This window comes from Platalea leucorodia, assembly GCF_965183815.1.
Source record: "Platalea leucorodia genome assembly, chromosome: Z".
Taxonomy (NCBI): domain Eukaryota; kingdom Metazoa; phylum Chordata; class Aves; order Pelecaniformes; family Threskiornithidae; genus Platalea; species Platalea leucorodia.
The window spans coordinates 65822687-65849953 of NC_138858.1; the positions used below are offsets into that span (position 1 = coordinate 65822687).

The 27267-nt window shown below is 42.8% G+C and overlaps 1 protein-coding gene across 2 annotated transcripts; it reads right to left on the bottom strand.

The window, feature by feature from the left end:
- Nucleotides 1-2595: 2595 nt before the first annotated feature.
- On the bottom strand, nucleotides 2596-26653 carry TRIM36 (tripartite motif containing 36). 2 transcript variants are annotated; one of them, XM_082337083.1, is made up of 10 exons: nucleotides 26588-26653; nucleotides 25360-25594; nucleotides 17136-17461; nucleotides 13810-13956; nucleotides 12537-12632; nucleotides 11340-11593; nucleotides 10597-10721; nucleotides 9752-10045; nucleotides 9151-9448; nucleotides 2596-7645 (listed from the first exon to the last, which is right to left on the bottom strand). In XM_082337083.1, exons 1-10 carry the CDS (start codon nucleotides 26612-26614, stop codon nucleotides 7291-7293), a joined length of 2157 nt encoding a protein of 718 aa, XP_082193209.1. In that variant the 5' UTR covers nucleotides 26615-26653; the 3' UTR covers nucleotides 2596-7290. The 2 variants fall into 2 exon arrangements, with proteins under 2 accessions (XP_082193209.1, XP_082193208.1); XM_082337082.1 differs by having other exon boundaries at nucleotides 17136-17479.
- Nucleotides 26654-27267: the final 614 nt, after the last annotated feature.

Genomic DNA, 27267 nt, shown 5'->3' on the forward strand with positions numbered 1-27267 from the left:
TGTCCAGCTGAGGAGGGGAGTGATAGAGCAGCTTGGTGGGCACCTGGCATCCAGTCAGGGTCAACACACCACAGCACATTATGAGACATGTAAGAAGAAACTGCGAGGAATGCATTGAACCTCCCCCTGGTTTAGCCCACCAGGTCACAGTGGGTTACCAACCCCAGAAACAGCCATTTCTGGACAACGTGCTAACTTGCGCTGTGGGTTGCACATGTTTAGCAGCACCAGTGGGAGCCTCCTCTGCCTGCCTGGCTCCCTGCCCTGCTTCAACCACTCATGCAGAATGGTCACTCATGGACCCCGAAGAAGAAAAGAGTAATTTTTCCTCTCCTCTGAAACTATTTTTTCTTTTTTTCTTCTCCCGGTGAAAGTTTTCTATCTACCTAGGGTGTTTTCTCTCCATCTCTTTCTGAAAGGTTTAAGGATAGCTCCGCAGTTTTTTTTCCTCCTTCCTACATCAGTTACATTGCATGGAGGAGCAGAGGATACGGCTGCTGTTGTTTCCTGGTCTGAGAAAACAACAAGAAATCCAGTAACTCCACCAAAGCTAAGCTGATATGGGTATGATGGAGCAAAAGAGATGCAGAATTTAATAACAGGCAGGAAAAGATAAATTTTTGAGAGAAACATTTTTTGATAGTGTTTGAGCATCCCATTTCTCCCTTACAAATATCTTATTTCTTGTCCTGGTTTCAGCTGGGATATAGTTTTCTTCTTAGTAGCTGGTATAGTGCTGTGCTTTGGATTTAGGATGAGAATAATGTTGATAACACACTGATGTTTTGGTTCTTGCTGAGTAGAGTTTACACTAGTCAAGGACTTTTCAGCTTCTTGTGCTCTGCCAGGGGCACGAGAAGCTGGGAGGGAGCACAGCCAGGACAGCTGACCCAGACTGGCCAAAGGGCTATGCCATACCATATGACATCATGCTCAGTATATAAGCGGGGGGAAGAAGAAGGAAGGGGGGGACGTTCGGCATGATGGCATTTGTCTTCCCAAGTCACCGTTACACGTGATGGAGCCCTGCTTTCCTGAGGATGGCTGAACACCTGCCTGCTGATGGGAAGTAGCGAATGAATTCCTTGTTTTGCTTTGCTTGCGTGCGTGGCTTTTGCTTTACCTATTTAACTGTCTTTATCTCAACCCATGAGTTTTCTCACTTTTACTCTTCCGATTCTCTCCCCCATCCCACTGGGGGGGAGTGAGCGAGCGGCTGTGTGGTGCTTACTTACTGGCTGGGGTTAAACCACGACATTCTCCTGCCTCCTATGTCCCATAAAAGGGTTAAGAACAAGGACTTAGCCTGTCAAACCAGGCAGGCTAGCTAAAACAAATGGATTCTTTCATGCTAAGTTGGATTTGCCGAGTGCAATGTTTATAGTTGGGCAATAAATACACAAAAAGCCTTATTATTTTGCCAAGGAGCTAGAAATATCCTTCAGGCCAAGTCAAAGCCGCTTCTTTCTAATTCGAGACTCCAGTGCAAACAAGTTCTCTCTCACACAGATGCACCGTTTGTTTTTCTGAACCTCAAAATAAGCTTTCGGAAAGTTGTTACTGAATAGGAGCTGAGCAAAAGACCATGCACCATCTCAGTCTTCCCCTGATGGCAAGCATCTCAGGAAGTGCCAGTCAGCTCTGCATTCACTTGCTGACGTGGCACCAAGAATATTCTTCAGCCCGAGCCCTTTTCAAGTGCTTCCTCAGCCACCCTTCTGTCTCTACAGTGTCAGTTTTACTCGGCTTCAAACAATAAACAAATCTGTCATTTATACCTTTGAACAACATACTTGAGGATGTCAGTCAAATCAGAAAGTTGAGAAAATTCAGCAGAATATTGCACTTAGTTTCAAAACTCCTGCTTTCCCAGGGGTATCAGCCCTTCTCTCCTGAAGTATAAACATACATATATTGACTGTGTGGCTGCTTTAACTGCACTAGGACAGCTCACAGGACATGCACTGTGAATACAGCCTCCAGCGCTTGCTGGTGCACACACAGCAGGCCTGAAGGCAGCAACCACCAGAAGCTGGAACTTAAAACATCCTGAAAGCAGCAGCGTCGACAAATGTAAATATTAAATTTTCAAAGAGATGAAGATTTAAGCAAAGGCACCAATTTTCAGAACTGCAGAGCAAGGCAGGTCCATTAGGCCTCTTGACGGGGCTGCTCAGGTTGGAGAGCTAAGCACCATCTGCTTCCTCCACTAAGGAATGGGTAAGTTCCCTTGAAAATGCCCAAGAGTCCAGTTCCTTCCAGACACACATTCTCCTCCTCTGCCTGGAGAGGGAGCCTCAGGCAGACAAGTTCCTAACATCAGCATCTTAAGTAAAAGCCTGATGTGACAGTTAGCCCAAACTAGACTCTTTAGTCCTCTTAAAATTAGAGGTACTGGTATGTGGGCTGACTTGAGAACCAAAAGCAGTGCTTTCTCCCCACAAGTCACCTGTTGTCATCTATTGTAAGAAATATTTCAACCAGGGTACTTCAGAGCTGGGATGTAATAATGTGAATGACCAAACTACTGTATTTTCAGCTTTTATTAAAAAAAAAAAGACATCACATTTACATTTCAGAATATTTTTAAACAAGGCCTTTTTGTTAAAGCTTTAGATATCTAAAGAGTGTCTACATGATTCACACCTGCATGGAGCTTTGCAAATCACACAGTAGTCACCAAACAGCTATATTGCACAAAGATCCACACAATACCACACCATTCTTAGCTTTGTCTACATTGTAAAGTGCTGTATCGTAGGAAGAAACTTGTTCTGGAAAAATAAGTATCTGGATAGGCAAGTACTGCTGAACTGTATTTCTGAAAGGTGACACTTCCATTGTAGTGGAAAAAAAACTGACAGTGTGTTGTCAGTGCCTCTGACAGTGTGGGTTTTTATTTAATAAGCTGGAGTAAGCACCATAGAGTACTGTAATGTATGCATCCTAAGTATTCAAGTAACACCAAAAACCAAATCAATTTTTAAACTCAGAATGAGATAAATACAGACATATCAAAAGGTAGATAAATGTTTAAAGTAGCATCAGTCTCTGTCCAGTAGAATAAGTAATTGCATAGCAGAGCACATCTTAAATGAATGTAAGATAAAGCTATAGTAGGAAAAAAAAAAATGCTAAATTTTTAATTTCTTACTTCTATATTCTCAAACTAGTAAAATTTAATCTTTTTTTAAAAATAAATGAGTCTGAGGGACTGTCTTCATATCTAAGATACAGTGTTCAGTTTATGAATATTTCCATAAAGTAACAAAAGGCCAAAGCCTGGTGATATTGGTCCAGATGCTTATAAAGAATCCAAATGTGGAACTGTGAAGTGCTAACTGTGACATAAAACTTGTAATTTAGACCAGTTTCTGAAACAGAGGAATCAAAAATGATAGATTTGTCTGTGGAAGGAGATTTGGTCTGGGAACAAGAAACTGGAAAGTTCAACCCTATAATCTATAGCTTTAAGCCAATACTAGGTTTGGTAGATGAACAGACAAATGGTGATGAAACAATGGGAGTCACAGCTACTGAAGAGAGAATCCTATCTCCTGGGCTTATTTGACTACTGGGCTCACACATACAAGAACATGAGTCGTCTTGCTAACATGTAAAAGTTTTCAGTGCTTGACTGGCTAATAATGGTTTAATAAATGATGAGGAAAAAAAAAAAGTGGAAGGAAGAATAAATTTTAACAGCAGAAAGAGATTTTCTGTGTCTTACTACAACTTAGGTTGCTCCAAGATCTGGAAAAGCAAGGAAACAAAATAATAATCACGTTTCTGTTACCTACGAAGCTACTCAGGAACGCTCAAGTCTAGAAGTGACTGAAGAGCTGCAGGAGGCTCTCAGGACTAAGTGACTAGGTAAATGAGCAGATGAAACTCAGCATTAACAAATGCAAAATAACACAGAAGGTGGGGAAACCCTGTATGTGCACAGCTTGTTTACAACTAACCATCAGGATTGTGTGGAAAACACTGCAGAAGAAAGTTTGTAAACATCAGCTTAATATTCGGTATCGACCAAAAAGGCAAATACGGTTTTAGGACTATGGAAAGAAGAAAAACCCAGAATTTTGTCATCCTTCACAGCAACAGAGTGTCTCTATGGAAGGCTCCTTCGGTCAGCTTCAGAAGGCAAGAGGAGAAAGAGGGGCGGCAGGATGCTCACCAGTACAGAATGGCTTCCATCCAGCAAGAGGAAACGCAAAGGGGAGGACACAATGGGAAAGAAAGGCTATGATAACCATCTGTAAAAAAAAGAAATGACCTAAACGATAACTAGCGAGGGACAATTTGCCACTTCTCCTGCAGGAGAAATTTCCAGAAGATACACACTGCTTCACACCTGCTGCCTGGGAGATGAAAGTGTTTCTCACACAAGCACACAATGAAGCTGTGGAACATACTTCCACACAGCCTTACTAAGGCAGAAACATTTGCGGGTGAGACCTAGACAAGAGGTTGCCCTTGCTGGGCCTTTCTAGCCCCGAAAGGGCTGTCATGCTCACCTTGGCGCAGATGACATTTCTGCCAATTACTATTTCTGCCAGTTTCTTCTGACAGTGGCCACTCGACAGAGGCTTAGTTAGGAGAGAGGACACTGGGAGGGGTAGACTCCAGGTCAGATCACTACAACAGTTCAGACAGCAAAGCACACAAAGGTTTTGCACTATGACCTACATTCATTTAAGCATATTGTGATTTTCAGGTCCCATTTCATAGCTCTACAGCTGTATACATGTACTTAGTAAGCATACTTCACACACATTCATCAAGATGCAACACTATCCCCAAATTAGAAAGCATATCCCCAAATTAGAAAGCACCAAGTATGTATTAGAAACATCCTTCACTTTAGATCCTTTTTTTTCCACAACACAAGTTAACAGTGCAAGTACCCAAATGTTTTTTTATGTAGATTTCTATAAACAGATGCAGTCTACCTCCGTGCCCAGTAAGATCATGTAACAGATCCTCCTGGAAGATATGTCAAAACATATGGAAGACAGGGAGGTGATTAGAGACAGCCAACACGGGTTCACCAAGGGCAAATCATGCCTGACTCATCTAGTGGCCTTCTGTGATGGAGTGACTGCATCGGTGGACAAGGGAAGAGCTAGGGATGTCATCTACCTGGACTTCTGTAAGGCCTTTGATACAATCCCCCCCATTCTTACCTCTACATGGGAGAGATATGGGGTTGATGGATGAACTATTCAATGGATAAGGAATTGGCTGGATGGCCACATCCAAAGAGTTATAGTCAATGGCTCAATGTCCAAGTGGAAACCAGTAATGAGTGGGGTCCCTCAAGGGTCTGTACTGGCATCATTATTATTTAATATCTTCATTAACAACAGAGACAGTGGGATTGAGTGCACCCTCAGCAAGTTTGTAGATGACATGAAGCTGAGTGGTTCAGCTCATTTGCTAGAGGGAAGGGATGCCATCCAGAGGGACCTTGACAGGTTTGAGGAGTGGGCCCATATGAACATTGTGAGGTTCACCAATGCCACATGCAAGGTCCTGCACCTGGGTACGGGCAATCCCCAGTATCAAAACAGACCTGGGGATTGAGAGCAGCCCTGCAGAGAAGGACTTGGGGATCCTGGTGGATGAAAAATTGGACATGAACCAGCAATGTGTGCTTGCAACCCAGAAAGCCAATTGTATCCTGGGCTGCATAGGAAGAAGGGTGGCCAGCAAGGCAAGGGAGGTGATTCTCCCACTCTGCTCTCTTGAGACACCACCTGGAGTATTGAACCCAGCTCTGGGACCCCCAGCACAGAGTGGGTCCAGAGGAGGGCCACAAAAATGGTTAGAGGGCTGGGACACCTCTCCTGTGAAGAAAGGCTGAGAGAGTTGGGGCTGCTCAGCCTGGAGGAGAGAAGGCTCCAGGGAGACTTCATTGTGGCCTTTCAATGCATAAAGAGGGCTTAAAAGAAAGATGGAGAGAGACTTTTTACCAAGGCCTGTAGTGACAGGACAAGGGTCAACAGTTTTAAACTGAAAGAAGCTAGGTTTAGATTAGATATAAGGAAGAAATTTCTAACGATGAGGGTGGTGAGACCCTGGAACCGGTTGCCCAGAGAAGCTGTGGATGTCCCATGGCTGGAAGTGTTCAAGGCCAGGTTGGATGGGGCTCTGAGCAACCTGATCTAGTGAAAGAGGTCCCTGCCCATGGCAGGGAAGTTGGACTAGATGATCTTTAAAGGTCTCTTCCAACCCAAACCATTCTGTGCTGCTATGATTCTATGATAAACTACTATGTCATAGTTTTTAACATGAGAGGAACAGAAATTTGAGGGGAGACATCCTTTAAGGCAGAAATTGGGTCTCAAAACTTAATCAGTGCAGTTTTCATATTCTTACTAAAAAACCAAGCTGCTACTAGATCAAAAAATTAACTTAGAAACAATATGAAAAGAAATACCTGATTTTTTTTAAAAGTTCACACATTATTACTCATGTCAATAACTCATTTGCTTTTGCCTAAATACCAGGTACTATTACTCACACATGCAAACACTTCTGATTTTGGACTCTAAAGTCTGATGTTTAAGGTCAAATTGCACTTTATATATTTTATATAGCCTATAGTAAAAGCCTGAAAGAGTAAAGAAACTTACCATTATGCCAGCAACTATATGAAACCAGGTGTCAGAATTCGAGTTTTAGCTTACAGTCACATTAAAGGTATGACATGCAATCAGATTCTAGTTTACCCTCCTCTTTCCCAATACAACCTAAATGTTCAGCTGCAGTTCTGCTTTCTCCCTGCTTTACGTTGTGTTTTTGCAAATGTTATTTCATGCTGAAAGGCCCAGCCCCTGGTACTCAGGGGTTAATTGGAAAGCATTTAACCCCTCAGAGGCATTCAGGCAGATTTCTTAAAAGGAGAATGGCAATCACACACTGTCAGCTTTGACGTCATTAAATGCAAAACTGACTAGGTAAAGATTCAAGTTACATAAAAGGCAGATTTCTACCCCTGAAGAATAATTTTGGTTGCTAGTCAAACTTCTTCCCTGCTTCCCCCTGGGAAGAAAGTCTGTGGAGAACAGCATCGCACAGATCAGGAGAAAGGCAGGAGAGTTCCTGGAAGAACATTTCCCACTCATGTGGGAAGCGTCTGGATCGTTTGTTTTAAAAAAGCATGGCCCAGAGGCTTGTGAGCAACATGTAGGTAGAATGTAATTAATCAGGACTGAAAACTAAGGTAGAATTCTTCTGCACTCATCTTCCATCTCAGAACAGCAATGGGAAGAGATTACTGCACTAGATGTCATCGTGGTACTCTCCATACTTTGCTGTGACAGCTTCCTCAAGACGAACTGCCGCACCACCCATTAAGGCAAATGCTGGGTACATTATGCCAGAGCAGTCCACCTCGCACTCATAAAGGCATTTCATACAGCCTGCGTCGTAAAACCCCACCTTGCCTTTGTCATAGTCAAGGCAGATGCCCAAGCATGACGGCAGGGGAAGGATTCTGCTCGCTGGATCCTTGGGGGCAGCAGGTGTCGTGGGGATAAAGAACTTCTTCATGCCTAAAGTGACCAGTGTGAAAGGCTGTGATGAGTCAAAGAAGGCATCTTCACTCCCACTGTCATGACCACTGTCTTGTTCATTTCTAGAACAGAAAAACAACCATTTGCTTTTGTCAAATTCTGAAGTGGGATCAGTGATGTGAACTGGAGAAAACATTTTTGTAAGATAAGTAACACCACACAATCACCCGCAAAACCTTGTGGGTAAAAATATACCTAAGCCAGGAAGGAAGACGCATTTAGTAGGTGGAGAACACTCACTTGGGCCACTTCAAACAACTAATAACAGCTAAACACTAAAACCACAGAAGGCTTTACTAAGGAGTGGATGTATCTAAATGCGCTCATGCCAGGCAATCGTTAATGAACCTACAGGTATAGTAAATTAGTTAACTTGAGAAGTAATTTAGCGAATATGACTAATCATTGCAGACAAGATATGTTTAACTTTATTTACATAATGTTAAATGACAGCAGTAAATATGTTTAACATTACTGTTGTCCTATGAGTTTTCCATGCTGCTGCTGTATTACATTGTCTTTAAAATTCACAACACAAAAAGCCGTGGTTTAAGTTTTGTTTTGTTTTGTTTTTAAAAGTGCTCTGTCTGGAGGCTTCTCTGAACTCCTGTTTCCCAGCTGGTTACTGAGGAAAGTTTGTAGCCGGATTTGTTCAGTCTACACACTTTTCCCCCTACTTCTGTCCCCAGATGAAGAGAGACTGGAGAAGCACGCATTCTTCTGTGCAGACAATCCCTAGCTAGGTTTGCATTTTGGGGTGTTTGGGGGGAGGCTGGATGTGTGTCAGCTAAAGTTTCCCAGATAGTTGTGTGGATAAGGAAAAAGAAATCAGGATCTAATTTCTCATTTTGCAAAAACGCTCCATCTGACTTTAAGCAGCTCAAGACATTAGCATTTCTACACTTTCAGTATGTTATACAGGAGGAAGCCAATATATTTGTTAGATTCCTGAAAAAGTTAAGAGTCTCCAGCAGATAGCCTCCCAGCCTGCAGTTCCTAGACACATCCAGGCTTACTACAATTGTAATTGAGAGCTGGTAATATTTTTGTGGGTTTGTCCACTGTACTTTGGCTCGTGCTCAGTAGCACTCCAGTAACGTATGCAAGTGTATAGCCTGGGATAACACAGTGATTTGGAATCCACCATGACGCAAGCTACAGCAAAGTACACAGATATGCACAGTGAACATTGTACCTCTGAATGGCTGCCAAACCTAGTATGCTAAGGGAATTAAGGTAGAATCTAACTATTGACAACTAAGCATTGCTTCAATCTTGCAACTGATGCTTTTTTTACCTTCTTGCTTTAACTGACATATCTTGACATCTATAGGAACCTGATTTCTTTACCAAAAAGAAAGAAAATAGGACTCTGGATAATTAGAACATCTTTCTACTAATAGTAGGGGATGAACAGGACCACCTGCTTACACCATAACCTTCAAGCCACTTTCCACTGCTTACGTTCACCTTGTTTACTATTTGAGACCAGACTCGTTCTTAATTTATTTTTTAAAAAGCCATCTCCTTATAAAAAACATGTATTAAGCAAGAGTCTGCAATTTACCTTGGGCTGGTCACATCATTGGTATTATGGAATAATTTCTGTATCTTGTTGCTAGAAACAACTCCCACTTTCACCAGGTACGAATAGGCTTCCACATGAAAGGCCCAGAAGTGCTTCCCTTTGGCAATCCCAGTGTCACCAATGATGTAATCCAGGGTTGTGTAGCATCCGACCTGCATGCGCTCAGATCCCAGAAGTAGAGGAAATCCAGCCCTACTTTCCACAGAGGTTCTTCCTGGGTTCAGCAGGAGATGTTCACTGTTGTACCCACATTTGTCATCAAAAAGAAAACTGAAAACTGAAAAACAGTATCCCAAAAAATTTCCTCTTAGTTAAGTATTTGGCCTTCCAATCTTATAAACTACATTTTAAGTCACACTGGCATTAGAATTTCTCACTTTTAAAGGCTACCAGGAACGTCATGCAAGTTAACATAGTCTCAGTATGCTACCTACTTAACCTGTTTGTTAAGAGTGCTTCTAAATATTTATGCAACAGGTAACAGTATAGTAGAAGTCTGGGAGCTACTGGAAACCACCTACAGCTCTTAACACCAAGAGACACAGATTCAGCACCTTGTGGACATAAGAAAACCCAATACCTGGAGCTGGAGGCGTACGCAAAATAACTTCTCGGCTCCAAGGGCTACAGATGGACCCTTTATATCCTCGAACTCTAAAGGCATAGCTGCTGTTGTCATCAAGATCAGATATTACTTTGCTCTTGCTGCAAACTTCGATCTCCTGCCACGTTGCACTCTCCTCTTCTCTATCAAGCTTACGATACTCGAGAACATAGATATCAGCTGAGTCGGTCTTCCCAGGGCATTCCCAACTGATCAGAGCTTTGTTGTACATTCTGCTCTGTTCTTCATTGATTTCTGGTATTTCTAGACCTGGAATGCCAGAGATTCAGGAGAAAAAAACCTCAAATTTAGATACATGGTGTTTTAGAATTAACCATACGAGCCCTTTGTTGAGTGGCCATAGCACAGTGTCTGTATGTGTGTGTGGGAAATCTGACTCACTCAGTTAAAGAGTGCAGATGAGGATGTTTCTGTTCATGCACTTAAATAAATCCCTTACTTTCTCTTTTTACTTTGAAAGTAGTATTGTTTATTTTGCTGGCAACTAAAAAAAACCATATAAAGACCTATTCTTTTCTGTCATGCAACAAAAAGCGTTTAGGAAGACCTAGTTATTACTTAACTAAAATATTTTGGAAGGCAACGTAAACTGGTACTGAATGCGATGGCATCTTAGCTTCTTTATCAAAGCTGAAACTAGCATTGCTGCCAGGTAATGCCTAGTGGATCACGGAGACAGAAGGGACAATGCAAGTCACAAGACTGAGTTCTGCAACTGCAGCCCTGCCAACATATTGCCTCTTTCCAGAGAAGCCCTTAAAGCCATAACTCAAGAAAGACCTGATGCTCTCGCAATTTACCATTGGAATGGAAGGACAAGTCACCAAGGATCTCTTCTTGCTTGGCTATGTCCACCACAAAGTCTTCAAAAGTAGTTTCAGCTGCTGGCCTGAAGCTCTTCAGAGATTCAGTGGCTTTTTGTATTCTGAAAGCACAGAAACAGAGGGATGGCAGAAGAGAGAAGAAGGAATACATGTGTGCATTCCTTAAAATAAAAATGCTAGCTTTTGCTTTAAAAAATGCTCTGTTTTCATGTACTTAGTGATGTCTCCCAGGAATCTCTGTCTCTCCCAAAATTTAAAGGCCTTTTGTAAAGATAATAAACAGGTAATAGTTCAGTTGGCAGAGCATTTCAACAATTTGGGGCATTATGTTCAAAGAACAAAATAGGTGTGAAGGGCTAAAGGAGAACAACTATCAAGATCAAAGAGTTTAAAGCCAGAAGAGACCTCGTAGATTAACATGCAAATTTCCGATACAATCTCTGAGCAAAGGAATGTGTCAGTGAGCTGAATGAGCTACCCCTCCACTGCAGTCCTGCTGAACAAGGCTAGGCACTCCCAGGACGGAGCCCCTCCTGTAGGCTGTTTCTTAACGCACAGTGTAGTATAGTAATTTCTACTGAATGGTACCGGGACGACCTCTGAGCCTCTCCAATACAAGGTACTTCATTCAGTACTTTGCTAGCAGGTGTCAAAAGAATATGACTGACCAGACATCCTGGAACAGTACCTGTACCTCAAACAGAAGATAATTAAGATACCTGACATGAAGTTGTTTTGCTGTTTGAACAAAACAAGATGGATCAGTTTCTTTAAGCACTTCTTGAGCATATCCTACAAGGCCATTATTTTCCAGGAGCCCTTGATATTCTTCTGCTTGTGTTTGCAATTTTTCCAGCCTTAAATTCTTAGAAACTTCAATTGCCCTCAGAGCTGCAGATTTCTTCTCTTCCAGGACATGATATAATTTCTCAAAACTGTGAGATGCTTCTTCTTTAGCTCTTTCACTGTTGCACTAGGAGGGAACAAAAAGACGTTTTAGACAGACTCCACAGCACTGTGGCCATGTACAGAAACTTACTTGCGGTTGTTGAAGATATCACAGCAATCTAGTTATCTGTTTGACAGACAGGACTAACGAGCTTTGTTATGTTCTCCAGCACTGAAAACATGATCTACACTGCACCCAAGCTTGTAAGCATTTACTATCTTAACATTGAGAATGAAGAGCAGGAAAGTATTCCTCTGATTACGTCTTGAGTTATGCAGGGCATTTGTCCAAACAGCTCATGGAAAAGCACTATAAAAGCAGGTCAGTCTCTGAAGTCTGCATGCCTAAGTGCTAGGTGCTCTTCCATCTTCCCCAATCACCTGGAACTGGGGGTCCAGCCCAGTTTCTCACATATGCTCTCAGAACCGTAGTGCCAGCTCTGACTAGTGCCCTGGGTAAAAGGAACTACAAAGCACGAAGACAGTCTGTATCAAGATACGGGCAGGGCCATGAGCTCCTGCAATTTCTGTCATTATGTTTTTTCAGCTTGTATGTGAGCATACCCCCAGCTCTGACTCTTCGTCAGGGAGATTTTGCCCTTAATTCTGACCTTACTGCAACAACCTCAATGTAAGCAGACAGTGTAAATTGGGCAGCACCATTAATACACAAGAGCTGTAAGTCTAACCCACCTCTCTTTGACTAACGTATTAAATAAGCTTTATTTCAATTAAATTTACAGCAGCACCCAAAACTTAAATTCCCTCTGTATGTTGCCCAAATTTCCCACACTATCAGGACTAGGTCTTACCGTGTGTGATTCAGGACTAACACAAACTGTACAAAAAGTGGTTTACTGGCTAACTGAAAAAAACAAAAAGATTTGAAACACTTCACTGAAAACAGTTTGACTCCCTGCTATGCCCCTGCAAGGGCCAGCCCCAGACAACCCACAAGCCACTCTTACCTCTGTTTCTTTCAGTAGCAGATCCAGCTGTGTGATGTGAGCTTTCACCTGGCTCTCCTTACTGATGAGGTACTCAACATCTTTTGAAAGCTTCTCCTGGTAAAATAAAACAGCAAGCTGACAGAACAAGGGTATCGCATCCAAACTGATCACCAGCAAAGGCAGGTCATCCAGCTAGCACTTGGTTTATCTAGTTACAAGGACAACAGCCTGCCAGCAGTTACGAACAGCAACCCTGCAGAGAACTGCTCGGTGATCTGCGATGACTGCACAGGGGCATCAGGCCACTGCTGTGAGCAGGACTGGGGGCAAAGCCTCTAAGGACAAGTGGTAACAGCCTCAGCTGGCTCATTCCTCCCAAGCCACAGGAGTCACCCTCTCAGGCTAGGAACATGAGGCTTCAGGATGTTACTTAAACTTACAGAAAAGCCTTGTTAGTTATTAACTCATTTATAGTCAGATTTGCTAGAAAAATGAGTGGTTCAAAGCATGAACTTATGAGTGCCTCTGCACCTCCTTAGTTGCAAGAGTTAACAGCTGTACAGGCGAGGAGGCCAAAAAGCACAAGGCACACTGGTCTTTTTTTTTTTTTTTTTCCCCTCCTCCCTCCTCCCCCCCCTTTTTTTTTTCTTTTTTCCTTTATTTTCCCCTTTGTTTTCCTTTTTTCCCTTTTTCCTTCCCCCCACCCCCCTTTTTTTTCCCTTTTTTTTTTTTTTTTTCCGGTGAGCAAGAGAGGAAGAAAAGGAACAAGAGGCAGTAGCAGCAATCATTCTTTAATAACAAAGCAATGTTTGCAAGTCTTCCCTGTTGTACTGTGCTTAGGAATTAACAGCTATGCAGCTTCAGAAACATACAAGGTCCCAACAGATACTTCAGATGCAAATTTTTCAGGAGTGCTTCTAAAGTATCAGCTAACCCAAGCCACAAGGACACTTACCTGAACATTCAGAGGTAAATGCTAGATTGTAAAGTATTAACTGCTTAAACCTTCTGCATTGGTCAGTACTACTGTACAGTTGGCTAAAATAAGGTGGAAGCACTTTTAAGGGGTTATGTTTCAAGCCCTATAGAAAATATAGTTTAGTTTCTCAGATGTGCACTATGTCACACTAATATATGCATTAACAGATGTTGCACAGCAGAACGCCTCATGACTAGTTCAGTGTCCTCTACACACACATCCTGGCTTCCTGCCAAAGGGAGTCTGCCCTTACAGCAGCAGCTCAGTACCCTTCCCCTTCTTAAGGCCAGGTCCAACAATATTTACTTTTACCTTAAGGGTTTTGTAGGCAGTGCTCATGGTTGTTACTCTATGGTTTGCATGACATCCACCCAGTTTACAAAGATGACAAACAGGCCTTCTGCAGATTTCACAGTACATGTTTACCCTCTCCATTTCATGTTCTGGACACATCAAAATCTAAAAAAAAAAAAAAAAAAAAAAGATAGCAGAGAGAATGCCAGTGTACTTCCAAAAACTGAGATGCTCAGCAAACCATCAAAACACTCAATCATCCCACAGCAGCATCTGATTCCATCAGTGCATTTTTTATATTCACTTTGTCTTCCACCTTTTATATTTGTCCATGCCAGTGAAAGCCAGGATAAACACACAGTTTCATAAGGTTTACAGTTAGTAAACCTGTAGCAATGTCTGTGTACACATTACTTATCCTCCATACTGCAATCAACTGCAATCAACCTTTAGCTAATCCATGCAGTTGTTTGCATGCCTCAAGCTCCCTACACTCCCATTCAGAGGTGTAAATGCAATATGTAACACACCCACCCTGTTAAATTTAACCATGTACATGCCAGCATCTCAGCTCTCTCTTGAAATGGCTATGAACTGTTTCTTAAAGCAAGGGTTCACGTAATACTGTAATGATTTAAATCTAAGATACACTTGGATCAGCCATACAGCCATTGCTCTTGGAGCAACAAACAAAATGCAGCCGCCACCACCAGTCACAGTCAGTTTAAAGACAAAAGGCTCCACTGTTTCAGGTTTTCTGTCTGACTCCAATTGCGAGTTGTTCACGCTGAGCGCTAATTCCAGTATCAGCTTAAACAGCATTGTAAAAAAACTGGTGTTCGCTAAAAAATCATCTTTCAAGAACTGAACATGTTAAAATAACTGCTTGAAGAGGAAAAAAAAAAAGTGGTGCTCAACTCCAAGCTCAAGGAACAGATAAAACCATCTAAATCAGGGTGAGGTCATTTGGGTCCGTCTATTCCATGTTACCAAAGAAGGGGTCTTGAGGAAGCTTTTCAGTTTCATGTCAAGGAGAAGAATAAGACGACAGCAGTGCCAATAGTCAACACACACACACGCACGCACGCAAAAAAAAAAAAAGACAGGAAAGGGCACAAATAAAGAGAACTGTGAGTAGCATAAATACGGACACACTAAGCTAAAATTGCAGACCATCTCTGAAACCAATTCTCAAGCCCCAAATGTTATCTCAGGCTATGGTGAAAAGGCCAAAGACACCAGTCTCACTAGTGCCTTAGCACATAAGACTATCATTAAGCGGAGTATGTGGTAAGGTAGCCCATTGTCATCGACTGCTAGATTAAAAAAAAAAAAAAAAAAAAAAAAAAAAGGAAACTTTCAGGAAAATCAGTTGTGCGGGCAGACATCTCCAAAAACTGAAGTCACGCTGTTAGTCTGTGGAAGTACTTTTTCCACAGCAGTGCACTGTCACACCTAACAGAAACCACGTATTTTTATTCATCTCCTAAGCAAGAATTAGTCTGCAAGATAGAGACAGAAGAGTTCAGCAGATTACCTTGTCTAGTTCTCTCAAAATTCAAGAACAGTCAGCCCAGTACATGCTTCTCCCATCCCCACCACACACGTTACACAGTGCTCTCCAGTCTGGTTGTAAGTTAAAGTGATGACTGGGAACATTGTTTAGGAGACCAGCAAATACTCCATGCATTCAGTTCAGGTCTTAACAATGCAGTGCAATGAAAAATGCACCGTCTTTATATTAAGCTCAAACAGTTGTCAAAAAAAGTCTATATTAGCACAGTAAAGATCAGTTTACTGTTGTTGGGAAGTTTTTCTACAAAGTAGATCTATCTATAGTTGATTTAACTATACTGTGTTTTTCTCTTTTTTTTTTTTTCTTTTTTAAAATGGTACATCTGTCTTCACATACAATTTGAAAAAGCTAAATCCCACACAGGTGCACACACTTGATTCATCAAGGTCAGAATGAGCTAAACCACTCTTCTCGCTTTTGCTCTGCTTCAACAGAATTCAACTACTGACTTTTAAACCCAAATTCAGTCTGCATGTAGTGTAACAATATATGGTACCTTTGAGAGTACACAAGGATCACAAGATGCCTTTTTTTATTTTTAAGTGGCAACATTGCAGCAGCGAGGGTTTAGATACCATGTAATCAAAGTTTTTAAGGAGCTGTACAGCATTTTACATCAAGAGCTGGAAGACGGCATGTAAATTTTCACTTTACTCGTTTATCCAATAAAGGGACATTTCACAAAGACAGCCGTGTGCTAGCGTGTTTTAAAGCACATCGAGCATATGCTTGTTCTTAACTGGAATGAATGTGTTAGACTCAAGAAAAATGGCATGAGTGGACTTCTGGATGTTCACTATCTGCCGGCTTGCTAACTTTTGAGGCTTAAATTTTTCCAGCCTCAGAAAGAAGGTACACCACCAGTCAAGAGCTTCTCATGCACTGGACATTAATCAAGTCTACTTAATTCAATCAAAATTAATCAGGACTCCTTGAATTTCCGGTATTTGCGGGACCTCCAGTGAGGTCACTGGCCACAGGCACGCAGAGTGCTGGGACAGGAAGACATATCGTGTCCTTTGTTAGAGAGATGGCAGCTGTGACAATTCCTCCCGTCATGTAACTGAAATTCAGTAATGCACTGCCATGTTCTGCACCACACTTAGCAGGAGAAACAAAGCTAAAGGCACTCTGCAATCACTCTGTTTTGTCTGAATGCAGCAGCAGCAGCACTGTGTAAAGTAGAAAACTTGCCATTACATTTTTGTCTTCTGCAATAGCTAAAAAAAAATAACAGGGTGTAATAACAACGGAGACCTGAACTGCTCCCTTTGCTATTGCTAGATGCAAGGAAGGAGGAGAGAAAGAAGATGCTTTGTGATGGATCAAGTTCAGGCACAAAACACCCAAAGGGAACCTGCCTTAAGGGGACAGGGGGGAGGTCACTTGTGTTGGGTTTTATAAGTTTACCACACACAGGCATCCTCCTTGACCTGACTTTTAGGGAAAAGCATTGCTATTCTAGATGTTCAATATCATTAAGTCTTACCAAAAAAAGAAAAAAAAGACCCAAATCACAAATAACACAATCCATTCCCCAAAGTAAAAAAATCCATATTTTTAGGGTCCCCTTCAAGTATCTTCTGAATGTCCTCTTCAATGACCACTTCAGCATCAACAAGAACAAAAGCTTATGGTTCACTCAAAAAATAACAGCAATAGTCAATAAAGCAACAGCAGTCCTAAAAAGCAACTACCATTGCACATATACGTCTGAAGCTATATGTGAATGCCGCAACGCAAATTCTGTAAGATACGGTATACTTACCTTGGGTCTGAAGTTGGTGGTTGGTCCTACATACTCATGCTGGGCTTTCACAGTTCCCCAAGGATGGTGTATTTTGAAACATTCATTGCAATAGCTGGCACTGCAGTCCATGCAGCTCTTTGTGGACTCTTGAGGTGGAGGTTTGCAGAAATCACACATAATAGCAACGGCTGCCCTGGCTGCCTGTCTGTATCTTTCCACAATGGTTTCCAAAGTAAAGTTGCGAAATAAGCCATTGATGCCACGTTCTCCGAGATCAATATCCCGCTGGCAACCCGGACAAGGAAATAGACTTGATCTAGGAGTCAGTGAATTGCGTTTTCTGCCTGTGTAGACACCAAATCCTGATTTAGGAGGAGCATAAACAGAAGAGGTTTAGATTTTAAAGGAAGAAGCACAGGAATTTATGAACCAATTCCAAACTATCGTAGCACATTGTCCAAATGAGTACAATACCAATTCATATGCAGTCTGCCAAGCCAAAGAGGGTGTAATAACATTTGCCATTACAAGGCAGTGTAACATCTGAGTCGAGGGGACATTACAAACTACTACTCTAAAACTTTATTCTATATTAAGATGAATTTAGCTGTTCCAATCCTATCGTCTTCATATAGTTTTGGATGCACTCAAGCTGCAGCCTTTCAAAACAATAAACACAAAACCTTCCAGCAACCAGCTAACTGGCTGCCCATATAGAAAGCAAGAGCTTTGTAACATACTGAAGTGAAAGATGCTTATTCCCAGAGCGAGACTAGTTATTCCCAGACAAATATAACCAACTTTGAGCTCCCTGAAGTTTGTTTTGGCTGAGTCAAACTTATCTGGCTCATCCCAAGAGGCACCCTAAAAAAATAAAGAGGAAAACAAGAGAACTAGATATTGCTAGTATGAACTCTCAGCCAAATCATTTCGTCAAAATATGCAGAGGCTGACTTGGTGCTTGCTGAATGGGCTTCATAAAGGACGGCTGCTAAGTAAGCCCCACACACCAAAGGGGATGACGAGATGATTGTGTCTGAGAGACTCCTCTACCCTGAATCGGGGAACCACAGATCTGCATGGTTACACAGGGTACATCTATCTCTTTTAATTTCAAAAGGGGACAGCAGAGAAGCTCCACTCTTACGAAACAGTGATGCACAAATTTCCCCTCCTCTCCAAAATAAAGTGATCAAAGGCTCAAGTAAAACCACAAGCCTAAGGAGCCTTTGGAGCCTCATCAAGGGGATGGCTCACACAGACCCAAAAGCTATTTGCAGGTTATTGTTCTTGAGGCTACCAAACAGGGAGTGCATCCCCATGTCTCACTCACGAGCTCACAGGGCACAACTATCACAAAGCAGTCCTTCATATATTTCTGATGCAGGCTAAGCCAGTGTTTAGGCTTAACATGTATCCTCTCAGCTTCCCCTTACAAAGAAACAAAAAACTATCCTCTGTAGCTAGAGCATGCTTTTAAAATCCCTTTGAGAGGACTGCATTGTAAAACTAACAAATTTGTAAAAGGAGGTATGACTTCAAGCTGAATTCTTGGTTTTGAAATTAATTCTTCTTCAGAAAGGGAAATTTGTTCTCATCTGTATTTAGTCAGTATCTTCCCATCAGAAATGTTGATGCTTCATTTCTTTTTGAAGCGTCCTTTGATGCTATCCCAAAGACACTTGCCTTGTGCTGCTCTCCTGTGGCTGCTTCACCCAACAATCCAAAACCTCCCTTCCTAGCATGCCCTTGCCAGTCCCTTAAAAAAAAAAAAAAAACAAACCAACACTCTCATAAGGAACTAGTTCCTTGAAAAATCTTTGAAATGTGCCCCATGGTAGTTATGCACGACCGTCAGCTAAGAAGCCACAACCAGAGGATGAGTAAGTGTGTACAAGCTGGCAGTCTCAAACTCAGCTAGTCTCATGCCTTTCTGTGGGTTCTGAACAGAACAACTAGCCTGCATCTACAGAACAGTATGGGTGACACAAGGCACTGGTATACAACTCTCTGGCTAAGGAAAGCAGAGATTTTTTTTTTTTTTTTTTTTTTTTTTTTTAGTACTTACTTGAAGTGAATCAATTACCCAAACTGCACGTCCTGCAGTACCTGTAACTTGGCACACACAGCAACACACACATGCAAAGCACAGCAACAGCAGTGAAACACAAACTGTATTTCCAGTGTATTCTCCAAGCTAGCACTGCACACAGGAACACAGAGAGATCTTCTATGCAGACTTCTACAATGGCCTAAACTAAAAGATGATTTTGCATGCAGTGCCATGCAGTCAACAGTTACAGGAAAGGATCTGTAGTACTTACACTTGCTAAAACTAAGAAAATAATGATACAGTGTCGTATGTACAGGGACTGCCTACAAGCAGTACACTATAGCAGAGAGCAAGCAATGACAAAGCAAGGTAACAAGAGAAAAAAAACATGGTGCAGTGGTCAAGTTTAAAAATACAATCTGAAATTTGTATCCGGTAGCATGCTTTTGAAGTCTGGCCCAAGTGGCTCAGATGTGGAAGGGGTGTTTGTTTAACTCAAAGGTGAGTTCAGCTGCATCCCAATGGAGGCCTTTCATTCTGCCCGTGGTGGACCGAAACGAGACCATCATCACGAGCCATGCTCTGCGAAGACTGGTGACACTCTGCTTATGGAAAGCAATCCAGTATCAAGGAAGTCCTGAGCACCCTCAGATGTCTCATCCCTTTTCATTGGCAGCACTCTAAGATCCTAGGGTTGGGTTTTTTTCCCCTAGAGTTGGGGTTTTTTTCCCGTTTTAAACCCTGGAAGTTTCTAAGCTTCTTGGCGTGCTCTGCCACTGCAATACTTAAAAGTATGGAAACATTCTCTTTTTGCCTAGAGAGTGTTAAAATAGCGAGTGTTAAAATACTAACATGCAGTAAGAATTAGTCTACTTTCTGCTTATGGGATTTCTACACTCTTATTTTAAAAAGAAAGCATTGATGAACTGATAAATTACTTGGAGCACTATCTTGCCTATCTGTCTTGTGTTCAGTTTGCTAAAACTGAATTCTCCTTATATAAAAACAACAATAACAACAAAAAAAAAAACCAGAGCAGCAAAACGCATGGATTTCATAGTCGTATTAGATGTGCAGCTCAGGGAAATTTAGGTTCTCCCCATATTGCCTTTTACATTTTGCCAATCTGGTTTACAACAAACAAGTATGTATTTTGTGAAATACTAGGAATCACCACAAGAAATTTTCCACTGTGGTTTGTAAACAGACCATTCCACTTGCAATGAATAGCTCAATCAATAACTAAAAAATCAGCATAACATATGCACATGCTCAGACTCCAAACTCACAAATACTAGGATACAGATTGCAAAGATTAAAGTCAAGGAGCAATCTTAAGTATGTCTTCTAAAGACAATGTTTAAAAGTCCTCTTCCCAAGGAGAGGTATCACCACTTAAAATGTTGAAAAGCCCAACCTGCAGCTGATTGTTTGCAAAGGGATAAGACATCTTACAGATAACATTGTGTTTTCCAAGTAAACAGTATCACCAGAATTCTATGGTTATGGAAGACATGAAAGTTAAATGTGTGAGAGTTTCAAAAAATAAAGATTTTAAAAGTCAACTGGATTCTCATAAAAGTTAAAAAAAATGTATATTGCCACCCCCCAAACTCGGTTAATGCTTTGGATGGATTTTTAGGAAGAAAGAAAAGAAAAAAAAAAAGTGAGAGAAGTCAGTAGCTGCAAAATGTTATTTTCAGTTACTTTAATCTTCCCCAAATCAAGGGTGTTTTCTGCAAAAAGAGCAGATACGGACAGCTTTCCGAGAGCTCTGGCGGTGTCCTACGGTATCTTTGTTTTATGACACTTTCAGTCTTCAACCGAGGCAATTTAAACTTCCCCTTCCGGTTAGCTGCTTTGTCCTCCACCAAGTGTGAAATTCAGATTTGTGTTTAGCTCAGTTCATGTCTTTCTTGAAGGACACAGCATTTCTATGGATTTCTCATGTGCCTGCCAATATTATGGCAACAAGGAGCTTTGGGGTTTTTTTCCCCGTTTTTGACAGAGCATCACATCAAAAACAGAAATATTTATGTTAACAAGCCCACACAGTGGCTGAGATGCTCAGACTAGCTCAGTTCTGGAAGTCAGATGTACTTAAAACAAAGAGGCACTGCCTTCAACCCGACTGTGTCACTAAGCACACCAAACATTACAAACATATCAATTTAAAATATTTAGTCTTCCTCATATATACATGTACCATGCTAAATTGCCAGAACCAGAACTACCTACTCAGATTAACATGATGTAAATTTCGATGATCATCTTCTTTATCAAATTAAGTGGCTTCAGATACAATGAAGAACCACTTAAAAAGCGGTTTAAAATTTAAAAGTGTTTCCATTTAAAAGCGATGGCCAACCATGACCTCTAAATGTTAGAAAGATCAATCTAATAATTACGCTTCACTACCAGTAAGACAGTAGTTTTACTGAAACCTGAGCATGTTAACTATTGAATATTAAAAAGTATGGGGTGAGGGGGGTGACTGTTGGGTTTTTGTTTTACAGGGAAGAGAGAACGTGCATTTTTGCACCCATCAATACACACAAGAAAAAAATATAATCCAACCCTTAATTGAATTCCAGTCCAGTTGACCTTTAAGTCAGTGTTAAACAGAATGAAAAGCTTTCCTTATAGAAGTCCTTTGCTGTACCTTTGCTCACTGCAAAAGCCATTTTGCAGACTTGACCACTGACAAACAGCTATACGCTAACCAACAATATTTAACTTGAGATCTAAATGCTAGACTATCTCTAGCCAATACAAGAAGTGAAGCATTTCTACCTCTCCACCCAAAAGACCTCCTCTGTGAGGCTGCGAACAATGAACAGAAAGCTGTTTAGAAATAAAAAATGAGATACACCATTGGTTTACAATGGTTCAAATGAAAAGCATCAACTGTTTTCTCTCCTGTGGCTGTTAAACTCCTGCAGGGCTGAAAGGCAAGAATGTTTAATTTCCTAACACACTAAACAACTGTAGTATTTAAGCAGAACAGAAAAAGGGAGAAAGAAGAGATGGGGAGGAGGAGGGTGAGATATTTCAAAGGGGGGAGAGGGGGAAGAGATATTTCAAACATTAAGTTTCTGCATCATCCATCAGTGCTGCACAAGTGTCAACATAACCACATTACCTGCTTTAATTTGGCCAACACTGTAATTACACTAACATTACAGAAAATGGATTAGCAATAAGAAATATCCTTTATTTTCACTTTATATGCAAAAAATTATTTTACATACAACAAAAACAGCTCGGTTTTTTCAAACCAACACATCAGATTTTAAGAAACACATGCACTTCATTTCAGCTGAAAAATAAAGAGTTCTACCAGGTCCAGCCTTTTTACATTAAGATAAACTGTATTTGTAAATGCAAGCTGTGTGTGCACAACAAAGACAGAACGTGGACCAGTTCCTTCTGGCATCTCAAGAATTTAAATGCCAAAATCATTTTAAATAGATGATACTCCTCATGGAGATAGCAGGGATTCCTTACATTTAAAAAAAAAAAATAAATAAAAAGAAAAAACCCACAGCAGGAGAAAGGTGTCATATACATTTTCAAATATAACAATAATGTCTTGACAGTGACACGCCCCCCATCAGCTGGGGCTGCACGGCTAGAAGGCGCGTCCCCTGGGTGGTGGATAGGGGATCCCTCTCTGGAGGGTGCACCGGATAAAATCGAAGAAGGTGCCGCGAACCAACGCAGCCTGAGAGAATTCAGATTCAGATTTCAGTGACACGCCCTACTAAAGCCCACTAGAAATTCTAGTGGCTTTTTGCTATACATGTGAGGCCCCACTGTGGACATTTTCTTGTACATTTGCTCTCTTATGGAGCTATTTTATTACAAATTCCCCTAAGGATCACAAAACGAATTAGGCAAGGCAATGCACAGTATGGGTACTTTAGATGCAAGACAAGAATTGTACAAATATAAGTTGCAAGCTGGTTGAACATTACTGATACCAAACATCTGAGAGCAAACCTCACACCCCACATAGCAATGGAGCTAGAACGCCTGTAACACTAGAAGCAAAGACAGTATAACCTGAATGTCCAAATGTATCCTTTAAAGCTCCCATTTCCATATGCTTTCCATTCTGTAAATTTGAACTGTCTTGAGATGTTAATTTTCCTGTGATGTGCGTCTGCCCAACTCTCTTTTTGGGGAAGAGCGGGAAGCCCATTATTTCCAAGTCTCAACACTATCTTGCTACTCATCAAACAGGTATGAAGTCTTTAGGAAAGCATTCATCTGCCTCTACTAGCAGGTCAGATGAGGAGCTAACACACATAACTTCCCATCAGTTTGCTGGGATGGCGGCAGACTACTGTGGATTTAAAGATTACAACCCCTGCCACAACCTGCATGCATGTATTTCGGGGGGCAGGAGTACCAAGAAGGGGTCTTTCTTGCCCTGCTGTTAAAGGCATAACCAAGCAGTAATGCTAAACCTTGCGAGAAGGGCAGCCAAGAACTATGGCAGCACTGCGGATTGAACTCTGCAAATCTAGTAGTAATTAAATGTCAGGTTCCCAGGGGAGCTCTGCCTCCTCCGTGCACAGGGCGGATGGTGCCAGGGCACTGCGCGTGGGCTGTGTTATGCTAGATCACTATTTCTACTGCCCAACGGAGGAGAGCAAGCTGGAGGGCAGCTTCTGCTGGGAGATAAAGGATTACCGCCTTGCTTACGCTGCTGAAGGCAGCGCCGGGCAGGCTGCTCCCCATGCACGGCCTGGCCGATACTCCCACACTTCGCGAGCCACAGTTTACACAGGGAGGTCAGGTCGCCCATGGTGCGTCCACCACTCCCCAGGCACCCAGCCTGGCGCTCCGATGTCCATGTTGCAAAAACATACAGCAGACAGCTGCAGTGGAAACCGGTGACTGCTTCAGTCCATGCATACAATGCCATGCCAGAACATTACGCTTACTGAGGAAAACAGGGAATAGACTTGGATTTGGGAGAAGGCAGTCACCAGTGGGCTCTCTTCATTCAAACTTCACCTAACATTGCAGTTAGAGCGGGCTTCGAAAGCAGCTGAAGTAGAAGCTGAAGTATGTAGAGCTAAGCAGTGACTGTGGGGCTGTGCACCCCATATCCAGAAAACAGGACTGTAATGAAGATAACTAGGCATTTGGTTTGGGGATTCCCTCAAATCATGTAAGCCTCAACCAGCTAAGCTACAGCAAACACAGCATTCGCTTACTGAACTGATTTAAAAGGGTACCAGCACTAACAACTCAGGAGTTGTGTAAAAGAAGCAGGTGAAATAAAACATTTGAACTTTGAAAACTGAGAAGGATGAACGTTAGTAACACATGAAATGCAAGATACAGCTTTAGGGTTTGTCTTGTGGGTGACTCTTCCAGAGAACTGAGGACTGTGGTTTTAAAGTGGATAATTACGTCAGAAGGAAGCCTGAAAGCCAAGATGAGGTTTCTTTCAAGAAGTATAACGTGCACAAAGTACTTTCGATGTATCTATGTAAAAGCAGATCAACTCATCCGTGGATTACAGAGACGGCTATATGAATATTTCCAGTGTGGTATCACAAAGAGCACGAGGACTCCTACAGCTAAGTGCTCCTTAAAGCTTCGAGCAGATCACCCTAAAAGAGACTGTTAGCGCAGTCTTCTTAGAGTCACCTGTCCTCCAATTCTGCAACCGTGCAATGATCATCATCTATGGAAAATGATTTATTGTAAGCATAATGAAATGGGTAGGACTAAACTATCATTTGCAAAGTCTGCAGAGGCTCATAAGGAAGCTGGAACTACTGAATTTAGGCTGGCCGAAACCTGAGGGAACCACCTCAACAGTACTACTGACAGGCAATAAAATTGCTGAAATCTACATCTCGACGCTATTGAACATGATGCTATTGCATCTCAATTTAACTGAAATACAGGAATAGACAAACACAATGGTAACAAAGATTTATAGGATGCTGCAAAGACAAATCTATTATATATGAAATAAAGTGCATTGTCCTTAAAAACATTCCCATTGTTCTTGCTACAGAATGAACAAGACTTGCACTATCCCTAAGTCATCTCTTTAACTGCGTCAGGAATACTGGGAAGACATTTTACCAATGCAGATACCATTCAGCTTAAGTCAGTCGAATACATAAAATTAGGAAAACGCACAAAAATTCTGATACCTACCTGATCTACTAATCCTGTCAATTCGGTCCATGCTAGGAGAAGAGATTTTAATTCGAGGGCTACTCTGATTAGAGGATTCAGAGCCTCCATCAGCAAAAGAGTCTTCGAATGCAAAGAGTATTTCTTTCACACATTTGTGACAGACATTGTGCTGGCAAGGGAGGATCAGTGGATGGGTAAATAATTCCTTGCATGCTGGGCAGATGAGCTCTCTTTCGATACCCTTAATGGCAACCTTCATGACAGAAAGAGGGAAAAACAAGTGTAAGTGCAGAAAACGAGAGCCAGCAAGACCTACTGCACAGCTACATGTCACCAAACCCCAGCTCTGTAGAATAATCATTGCACGCAGTTTTAGCTGGTTTGAGGCACTCCTCTGGTTAACACTGGAAACAAATCTCAATTAACATTTATGAAAGCACCGACAACATTCATTTCAACTGACATGAACACTGCCACTAGGCAAACTCAGTTCATCTTTAGGTCATGCCTGCATTGCAGGGGAGGAAAGGAGAGGAGGGGAGTAGTCTTAATTCCACTTAAGGATCTAGTGAAAAGAAAGCAACCATACTTTTAACAATAGGAATCCATACGTTTAACTCGGTTTGCTTGCTCGCTTTTCGGGGGGGCGAGGGGGGGGGAAGAGAGAAAGAAATTAAGTGTCAGACTGGTTAAACAACAGGCTTTCCTGCCGTGTAATTCGCATTTAAGGACTGAAAGTGCCTTGACTTCATTAGGCTAATAGTTCGAGCCAGGAACAGTATGTATGTATTTATTTATTTATTTATTTGCCGCACAAAGAGCAGCCCGTGGATCCGTGCAGCTCTTCAGTAATTTAATGACCCCACAGCCATCTGGCACCGCGCTCCGAGGCCGGAGTATCTGCTGGGGAAGCCAAGGGCAAGCAAAACCCCAGCGAAGCATCAAGTGGCGAGCGCAGACCCCGGCTGCCCGGCTCCCGCTCGTCCCCTCTCGGGCTTTCGGCGTCCCGCCCGCCAGGAGGTCAGACCGATTTGTGTAGGTGCCTCCGGCAGCCCGTCCCCTCCGTCCGCAGACCTCCGCGCCAGCCCTGCCCGCCGCCCCAGCACCAGCCGGGCAGGGAGGAGACTGCCGCCGCACACCCCCAGCCCACCGCCCCTCCATCCCCCGCCGCGCAAGGCGCAACAGCGGAGGGGACGACAAACCCGGACCCGGCGGCCGCCTCCCCCGGCTCCCCCCCCGCGCTCACCGGGCTCTCCAGCCGATCGCCCTCCATCCCCGCGCCTCCTCCGCCCGCAGGCTCCGCCGCGGCGGCTGCCAGCCCGGCGGCCCGCCGAGGGGCGGGGGGCAGTGCCGTCCGCCGGGCGGGGCGCACAATGGCGAGCGGGCGGGCGAGCGGGCGGGCGCGGCTGCGGGCAGCGGCGGCGCGGCGCGGCGCGGCCGGCAGGGGGCAGCGCGGTGCCGCGCCCGCCAGCCACCGCCCCTGGGCGGGGCCGCCCCCGCGCCCCGGCCCCCGCGGGAAATTGGCTTCATTTTACTTCTTTTATCTTTTTTTTTTTTCTCCTTCGCCGAGCGGCACCGGAAATGTCGCCCGTCCCTGCGGCGGGGAGTATTGGGTACTTTCCCCGCTCAAAACCTTCCCCTGGTAAGGGAGGTGTCGCACAGGTGTGCGTCTGTCCCTAGAGAGAGTAACATCGCGATAGGCCGGGCACGGGAAAGCGACATGGACCGGGGCATTTTAAGGGCGTAGTAGGCATGCACCAGGCGGCTTTCGTGGCAGCTGGGACGAGAAAGAGGTGGGGAAGTGGTTGTCTGCGCCTCTCACCCTCCCCTTACAGCATGCTTCCGTTGGAAAAGGTGCAGCAAATACCCTTTTCACCACCAGCCAGAACAAACAAAAATTACTTTTAAATCTTCAGCTTCTTCAGG